The sequence below is a fragment of the Arachis ipaensis genome, chromosome B10 (genome assembly GCF_000816755.2).
Source record: "Arachis ipaensis cultivar K30076 chromosome B10, Araip1.1, whole genome shotgun sequence".
Lineage (NCBI taxonomy): Eukaryota > Viridiplantae > Streptophyta > Magnoliopsida > Fabales > Fabaceae > Arachis > Arachis ipaensis.
The window spans coordinates 32,397,392-32,406,968 of record NC_029794.2 but is presented as its reverse complement, the minus strand read 5'-3'; the positions used below and the strand labels follow the sequence as shown (position 1 = coordinate 32,406,968).

Sequence of the window (9,577 nt, the reverse complement as noted above, 5' to 3'; positions counted from 1 at the left end):
ATAAACCCGTTCAACCACGGTTTAGGATTTAGGGTTTAATCCTTGATTGCATCTCATTCTTATTTGAAGGTTTGATTTTCGATTTCTCGGTCTATTTGAGCTTAGATCTCGTCCAAAATTATAAATTTTTTATTGCTTTATTTGTGATTTTGATTAAAATATCGTCATGTAATGCTTTTGCGTTTTTGCCATTCTTGCAGGGATTATATAATGGCAACCACTGCTTGTTTCATCATTGTTAGCAGAAATGATATTCCTATTTATGAAGCTGAAGTTGGAGTAGCTGCTAAAGTATGATTCTTTCTCTCCTTTTTTAATGCTAAAGTTTAAGAATTTATTTCTTTTTTATATGGTTAGAATCTAGATGTTTGTCATTCAAACTATAGAAGTGGTTATTCATATGATTCAAGAGGTTCATTGATGGCTGAAAATGTTATGGGGGATTTAGTTTACATAATAGTTTGTTTTAATGAAATAATGTAGATGCGTATTTGAATAGTTGAATCTGTTGTATTACTTTGGTTCGTGTCATTTTGGAAAGAAGGGATTATTGTAGTTCCGAAATATTCATCATTTGTGATCTGGTGCCACTCTCTGACAGAGAGAAGATGCTGCTCAGCTGCATCAGTTTATCCTGCATGCTGCTCTCGATATTGTTCAGGACCTAGCGTGGACTACTAGTGCTATGTGAGTTACATTTAGAGTTGATAAGCAATCCAATTTTAATTACGAAAATTTGATCTTATGATTCTTCTTTTCTGTGTGTACTGCTTTTATTTGTAATGTTCCTTTACATTGTAGCTTATTTCTTAACATTCTTGATGCAGGTACTTGAAATCGGTAGATAGGTTTAATGATCTGGTGGTCTCAGTGTATGTCACAGCTGGTCATATCCTTTATTGAGAATTATTTTATATTTGTGATAAAAATCATATTGCTCCTCTGATATTAAAAAAAAAATGTTGGTCTACTTTTATGTTCATATGATGAAGTACTGAGGAACTTAACTTTTGGAACTAACCAGTTTCCTAGTTTGTATGGCTATAGGCCTATAACATTGTCTCTACCCTGAACTCCTTGCATGATCTGGCAGGGGAAGAAAATGGAAGAGCCAATGCACAATATTGAAAAACTTTCGAAACTTAAATGCGTAAACTCTTTAAGGAATTTATGTTTTCTCTAATATCTTCCTTGACTTGTCATACATACCCGTTTTATGTTGCTTCATGACTCTCGTAATGATGATGGCATTAAGAGCTTCTTCCAAGACGTGCATGAACTTTACATAAAGGTAATTTACTTTTTTCTGTCACGCTAGGCTATAGCTTAACTCATAGATAGTCTTTCCTTGTTTTATTCTTTAATTAGTTTGATAATGTCAAAACCCTCTCATTTCATGTTCTTGTTCTGCTAAAATTGCTTCTCTTGAAATCTTCTTGTTCTGAATAAAAGAATAAAAGTTACATTTGTATTAAATTGGTGAAACTCAACATAAATCGTTGCAGATCCCTTCACAATAAAAGAATAAACTGATTGTTGCAGTTTTTCTTTCTGGATTTATTGATGTTGAAAATAGCTGTATTCCAATTTTTTCTCATCAATGTTTCAATATTTCATTGCAATAGACCGTCTTATTTCCTTTACATACTTTGTAAAGTGCTATGCATTAGAAGAGTGTATATTCATAGATCTTTTCGAAATTCCATTGCAATAGACCGTCTTATTCTTATACCCATTGTTCCTGGGATACTAAGCTGACACACTCCCCTTCAACATTGGATTGGATGTGGATGTCAGCATGGTGTCTGAGGAAGAATGAGTACTGATAACACAGCTGTCCTATTAATTCGATGTTGAAGATTTATATGCTGATACTTGATTTTTATTTTCTCGCTAAACTCACCATATTTGCTGGATTATTGAAATTGCAGACACTTCTTAATCCCCTGTACTTGCCTGGCTCCCGGATCACATCATCACATTTTGACACAAAAGTCCGAGCTCTTGCACGAAAATATTTGTAGAGTCCATCAGCTAGCTCATATAGCAGCGAGTCTGGATCTGACCCCTACCTTGTTCGTTTATCGTTGTTACTCCCTACAATATTTGACGGCAAGGTTAGGTTTGGTGGTTCCCTGAAATGTGTTTGTACACAAGTCATTAGCGGAAGATGGCTATGTTTGTTTGCTAAGGAAGAGTGAAGTTATGTTGACAAATGCTGTTGGATTGCTAGTGCTACAATTTGTAATACATACTAATCAATCTTGTACTTTATGATCAAATCTTGTACACACTAATCAAATATTTTTTGTTAACATTGATTTCAAAAATATTATAGGCCAATATTACTATAGTATATTGGTGCTTTCTCAATCAAATATTTTATGATGGCCACTGCATTTTATAGTGAAAGCCTCCACAGCATGAATCTAAATGAACTGCATGTACAGTGAATATAAACATAAGCATATTCGATAAAAGATAATATCAATCAAACTCAAAATGAACTGCATCGAAATTTTTTGGTTTTTTTTTGCACGAATAATTTTTACAATGAGACATTTTTATAAGCCATTCAATTATTTTGATTGGTATATGTAGGGTGAAAGCAAATAAAATGTTAAATTTGGCATGTATAAGCATTATTGATAATCCATTTTTATTCTGGTCTTGCATTTCAAACATCTTCAATTTGATGCATCTATGCATTCAATAGCAACTTCATATATTAAATTCATAACAAGCAGCATAAAATGAAATTGGAAACCTTTTTTCTATAAAACCCAATGTTTTGATAGAAGTATGTAGGGACCAAATCAAAAGCTGAAAATTTATAGCATAAAAATTAAAAGAAAAAGAAACCAAAACAAACAAGGATTTAATTTCACATTGATACACCGCAGCAAGAGTTTGATTAATCTTTTAACATCAAACTGGTCAGTGGTAATGTGGAAAAAAAAATGGTCACTGGTGAGATGAAAGTATACATGATTTCTTGTGAATCAAGGGAGCTGATGTGTTTTCCTTTGCTTGTTTTTGTCAACATGACTGCTAACTCTTGGCCCTGCATGATCATCTTTCTCACTAGTAGGCATACTATGTCACCATTGTTGCTTGTGTGAGGGGCAACAAATACTGCAGGCGAGTAGGCAGCCATAATTGCGCATTTGATTTTGCTGATTTCGTCCATCTCACGTTTATGAGATTTCAGGGAATTTCCCCCAGTCCGTCGGGTTTCATTACATGAATGGCATGGCAGCAAAGGATTCCAGTTTTCTCAAACTTCAAGCATGAGCATTCAATGGTTGGACCGTTAGGATTAAACATAATTTCATAAACCAAGTTTTGAGGCTCAGGTTTGCTAAATTTATATCAACAACATTTTGAATTATCCTCATCTATTTCTAGTACGATTAAATCTGTCACAAACTGTATCTCTAATTTATATTCTACGACTATAAAAAGTAATCCTAATCTCACTTCCAAAACACTAATTGATTTGCTCTTTTAATAACATAAGTCACTTCCATGGAGCAATAGATTATTTAATATTTATCGATGTAACTATAAAATTCGCGTAAAATGTTACTTAGTAAGAGAAATACCTATAAAACATTACATAAGTCACTTCTCTCTCCGTGTGTTTTCTTCTCTGCTTCGTTCTGTCTTTCTCTCTCTCACCCATACCAAGAATTGCATTTCTGTCTCTCATACCAAGAACTGCATTTCTGTCTCTGATTCGTCTAACAAATCTAGAGTATGCTTCTCAACCATGCACATAATAATATCATAATAATTTTATTGGCATAAACTTACTTAAATTTAAAAAGTAATGAACAACCAAACAGAATATTTCCAGAGTATAATGCCACCTGAATCCATTTATCCTTCTAAAAGGTTCATACTTTAAAAAGAACAAGTTAATTGAAAACTATACTTGGCTGATACATTAATCTCGGTTAATAAATTAACCCCAACAAAAATCCTAACCCTAACCCTTGAATTTGTTCCCCACCAAGACCACTTATTTATACTTCTTTTTTTTTCTTTCACTTGTACTCAAAATTCGGCACCGGTGGGGAATCAAAACTCTCCAGAATCTTCGTTTGGCTTCCGCCGCCACCAGACGACGGCTCCTCCTTCTTCCCTCCATCGAAGAATCCACCAAACCAAGAGACCCTCGGCGGAGAAGGATGAGAACTGTGCTGACCCGGAAATCCGACGCCTGAAGGGTAATTGGTCGGCATAGGCTCCTCCTCCGTTAGAGGCGGCATCTGCGATACTGTGGTGATCTTGGCGAGCATGATCCCAGCTCCTTCAAAAAGCGCCAGCAAAATACCACCGAACATGGCGGAGCGCATGGCGGTGGCGGGTCCCTGACGCATGGCGAGAAATCCTCCGGCGGCAAATCCAGACATGATTGAGTTCCATGGATCCTCCTTCTGACGAACATAGACCAAGGTGCAGTCGAAGGTGGAGAAGAGTCCACCCCAAACGGCAAAGCCTCCGCCCAGTCTCGGCGCGTTGAGACGCACTGCCTGTGACGCGCCGACGAGGCGTGAACCCTTGGGAGAGTTGAAGAAACCCTTGATGAAGTGAAAGCCGGAGCCTCCAACTGCTCCCATGCCGAAAGCGCCGCCTATGTCGTCGAGGATGCGATCAGGGCAGGGCTCGCGTGATGTCTCCGGGGTTCCCATGGCAATCGATTCGATTCCGTTTCTCTCTCTCTAAAGAGAAGAAAGAAGGAAGAGGAAGATAAACAGAACAATGTAGGGTTTTCTGATTTGGGGTTGACGGCCTGAAACATAACAAACTATATCATTTGAATTAGGGGTGTGCATGGGTGAAGCCGGGTTTGATGCTACCCAAACTCGATCTGAAATATATACCGAGCCTATTTGTTAGACCCGAATCTGATCTTAGACTCGATGAAACTTATACACTTTCGGGTCATGATTAGACCGAGTAAAAACTGGGTAAAAATCGGGCCGTTAACATTATATTACCTTGATACCTTCTTCTAAGTTAGCATGTAAAAATATCCAAATTTTCAAGATTCCAATTATTATTTGACATGGTAAAATTCATTTAAAAAAATATAATAAGAACCAACTCTTGTCTAAAATTAAAGCATAACCATAATCCATACTAATATTACCTAATAACACCAAATATTTAAATCAATACAAATAACACAAGATTATGCATTAGTCTAAAGTCTTATGCATTTTAAACATAAAATATTAACTTATAGTCTTATATATAATGACTAATAACACAAAATATTAAGGTTTACAACACTTAAATTTCACATAATAATAGCCATCATCCATCACTAATAACACAAAATATTAATTATGTATGATGACCGGGCCACCGGGCCGATTTCGGGTGACCCGAGCTATGGCCCGGACTCGACACGAAATAATGACCAGGTCTATTTTTGAGACCTATACCCGGCCCTAGACCCGATGAAATCACACCAAATTAGCCCCTAAAGTGTTCGGGACCGGACCGGGTCTTCGTACCGGGCCGGACCCTAATTTGAATTATAACTCGTTCGCCAAACTCTAAATAATTTTTTTGAAAACAAAAAAAATTAATACAAAATTAACATACTATTAATACAGTTATATATGTTCTTATTTTTTTAAATTTTTTTTTTTATAGTTTAAGAATATTATAAATTTTAAACCATTCTATTTACATTTCATGGTTGATAAACAACAATTCTTGTTAAAAGAGATAAATAGCCTTACTTTGATTATTTTCAAGAAAAGGCAGGTATAAACAAAACTAGCAAAAAGTTAAAAGTTAAAAGTTATATGTTAAGTTGAAATTCCTCGAGTAAAATTCAAAAATCGAAAAAAAGAACCAAGATAACGCTACAAACAGTAATCATCCATTCCTCCTCATTATCGTGTAATCATAAAGCACAAAATCACAGCATTATTTTAAAATTTTTTTTAAAACAGATCCACTAACCTCAAAGAAAAGGAACATGTAGCTACGATCAAAACTCTAAAAACAAATAAAGAAGCATTCCGTAATACTAACGAGAAGGATGTCTTGTGTTTGAGAATTGAACGTCATAATCCCGTAACTCAGTAAAGAAAAAGAAGGAGAATCTGAACTAATCAGAGGCTAAAGAAGAAATTGGATGCATTTTTGACTGCATAAAAACTTCAAAAAAAAAAAAAAGAAAAGAAAAGACAAACAAAAAAGAAAAAAGAACAAATTAGCATTATAGAAAAATCGGAGATGGTGAAGATTGGATGTACTGGGAGATTAATGGGTAGGAACACTGAAAAAGCTTTTGGAAGAGTACTAATCACATCAAAAATTCCACATTTTGATGCTGCTTTCAAGAAGAAGAAGATGGTGATGCTGATTTTGATGTCAATAGTTGTGAAGATGAAGAAGAAGAATAAGAAGTGAGGGAGTGAGTGAATATTTAAAGTGAGAAATTGTGTTTTCGCCAAAAGTAATTAGGTGTGCTAGTAGTAATTTTCTGACTGTTGCAAATTTTTTTAGTTTCAGCAATAAGCTTGCAATTCTATTTTAGTCTCGTTGAACTTTTTTATATATATTGGATTATTAGGCATGAATTCTCTAAAAATAATTTAAGCTGTGTTATATATTATTATGGTGTCTTTTCATAATTAAAATAATATTTTTTTACAAAACGTCAATAACGTTGTGTATAATTATTATAGTATGTAAAATATTAAATATTCTCTTATTTCACACTAAAATTATTCATATATAAAAATTTTAGCCTTTAACATTTAGGCTAAATCTTGATTTGATTCTTAATGTTTTAAATGTTCTATTTTAGTTCTAAAACGTTTCGAATGGATTCAAACCTTTAAATTTAATATGAATAATTAGCGGAGTGAGTGACGCGAACGTTAACAACATTTTTTAGAGAAACATAACCAAAATTTTCTTGTAACACTTCTTATTTTCATTCTTATTTTTGTATAAACCTCAAACCTTAACAATCAATCATCAATATTCCAAAATCTAAGAAAAATAGTGAAATCGAATGTTGTTGCCTCTTCAATATGTTAGTTATTTGTGTCAAATTTAATAATGGGACAATATTGAATCCGATTAAAATTTTATGCGACAAAAATAAGATGTTTGAAACATTAGAAACCAAATTAGGATTTAGCTCAAACGTTAGAACCAAAATAATATTTTACCTTATAAAAAATTTGGACTTAAATACTCATATTTAACCAATGAATTTTTTTATTTAAATTAAAATATTCAATATCCATTTTCTAACCGTCGCAAAACTTTTTAGTTTAAGCCAATAAGCTCACAATTTCATTGGTAATATGAAAAAGTTGGGTTGAAATACCCATATGTAACCAATGTAAAAAGAATTATAATTTTGTGCATTATATTTTAAGGGTTTTTTTAAAAATAAACTAAAAAAATTATTGTTTCCTAAAACTCGTTATTCCAATTTTAAATTTTCAGATACGCATTTTTTTTTATTTAAGACAAGTTCGCGGCACCCGTCACAAACTCTATAATTTTAATAGAGTACATCTGAGGGATGCTTTTTCATATAAGAAATAAATGCATAATGCTTAATTATAGAGTGTTTTGGTGCTTAAGTTGGATATTTTTTTTGACCTTTTGATTTGATGAATTTTGTAGAAAATAATAGAAAAAGAATTAAAAAGCACAAAACAAGCTCAAAAAAAGCAAAAGAGAAAGTTTGGCACACTTTAGAGCCTTAGGCCATGTAAACCCCGAGTAATTAATAAATAATTAACTAATAAATTAATTATTATTTAAAGAAATTAGAAAATTAAATTTTATAGTTTCATGAATTAGAAATGATTAAAATATAAAGTTTGACACTAATTTTAAAAAATTTTGGCCCAAAATTATGTCGTCGGACCATACTGGTTGAACCGGGTCCAAACCGAACCCAAGGCCCAAGTATATAAGCCAAATTCAGCATTGTTCATCCCCAAATCAAGGGAATACACGCTGAGGGAAGGGATTCCGATTTCAATTCACCGTAACTTTCAATCCAGAGCTCCGATTGACGAGTTGTTTGCGGGCACGTATTTGTCTCGAAGTTCTCTTCAATTCTATCTAAACAAAGTGGTAAGAAATTTTGCGCCCAGTTTCTGATCTCCTTTTTGTTTCACGTTTTTGTATGTGTATTGAGTGATTTTGATGATTGTGGTAGTTTAGGTATAATCTAACATTGGATAATTGTTGGATTTTAGCCCAATCATCAATGGGTAAGGTAAGGAAACTCTAAACCCTTGTGGTTTGCCCAATTAAGTGTGCCCTTGTGCCAAATTATTGAATTATATGAACTAATTGAATTTATCTTGAATTAGAGTTGAATTTGTCAAATTGGAGCTCTTGGAACAAACCTTTGGTGGCTGGAACCATTAGGTGTGAATTGGAGTCTTTAAAGCTTGAATTTTGGTGGTTTTGAGCTTAGGGAGAAATCAACCAAGGTATGGTTTAGGTTTCTCGTAACTAAAATATAATGTGTCGTAAAGACTTAAGCTAGTCGACCGTAGGATTGGATGAATATGTGAATTGTTGTGATTAGTAAATAATGAGGATAATTGTCGAATTTGATGTATATGGGTGTTGAATTGGTTGGTTGGATTGATAGTTATTGTATGAGCATGAGATGTAGATTTCTTTGACGTAAATTAATGACGAACAATGATGATGATAGCTTGATGAATAATGAGGTATGTTATATAGATTATGGTGCTTTTGAGGTGAGAATGATGATAGTTGGGTATATGATTGTGAATTGAATGTGAATGTTGAGGTTGATTGAATGTGAATGTTGAGGTTGAGTTTGGTTAACTATGAGTTAAAGTTGTTAAGCTTATTGGGGTATAGATTACGGTGCACTTGAGGTGAGAATGATGATAGTTGGGTATATGATTGTGAATTGAATGTGAATGCTGAGGTTGCGTTTGGTTAATTGTGAGCTAAAGTTATTAAGCTTATTAGGGTACTATGAAATGAATTGAGCATTGGAATATGAAGTGGTATATATATATATAGAAGTTAATGATTATGCAATATAATGTTTGGATATGAATGAATGAGTTATAATGAATTTGAAAATGAATTTGTTTTGAGCTTGACCTGACAAGGTTCGTAGTGGTTTACCGCTTGCCTAGTGTCGAGATGTATGTGGGGTTCGTGGTGGTGTACCGCCCACATATTTTTAGAAAAGAATATTGTGTGGGGTTCGTGGCGGTGTACTGCCCACATATTTTTAAATGAGAATGCTTTGTGGGGTTCGTGGTAGTTTACCGCCTACATGTATGTGTTGTTTTCCAATTGAAGATCTTGCGAGGTTTGTGGTGGTGTACCACTTGCAATGGTGGGATTCGTGGTGGTGTACTGGCCGCCAGGTGGGGTTCCTCGTGGTGTACCGCCCACCGATTTTCAAGAGGACGATATCCGGGTTAGCTACCGGATGTGTCGGGTTCTGGCAAAGTAACCGACAGGTGAGCTCACGGCCAGTAGAAAAGGCATGCATCATATGCATTTGAGTGTCTTGTTT

General features: G+C 34.3%; 2 protein-coding genes across 2 annotated transcripts; one reads left to right on the top strand and one right to left on the bottom strand.

Moving 5' to 3' along the window:
• On the top strand, positions 201-2,374 carry LOC107623998 (trafficking protein particle complex subunit 2; the record flags this gene model as incomplete). Its single annotated transcript, XM_021113474.1, is given in 5 exon segments — positions 201-291; positions 602-687; positions 828-889; positions 1,206-1,291; positions 1,932-2,374. Coding segments are annotated over 5 exon segments (408 nt in total). The 3' UTR covers positions 2,025-2,374.
• On the bottom strand, positions 3,834-4,957 carry LOC107624297 (mitochondrial import inner membrane translocase subunit TIM17-2). Its single transcript, XM_016326793.2, has one exon. The coding sequence runs from the start codon at positions 4,695-4,697 to the stop codon at positions 4,050-4,052; it is 648 nt and encodes a 215-aa protein (XP_016182279.1). The 5' UTR covers positions 4,698-4,957; the 3' UTR covers positions 3,834-4,049.

Excerpts from the sequence above, each read along its gene's own strand:
- LOC107624297 (XM_016326793.2), bottom strand. The coding sequence starts at position 4,697 with ATGGGAACCCCGGAGACATCACGCGAGCCCTGCCCTGATCGCATCCTC.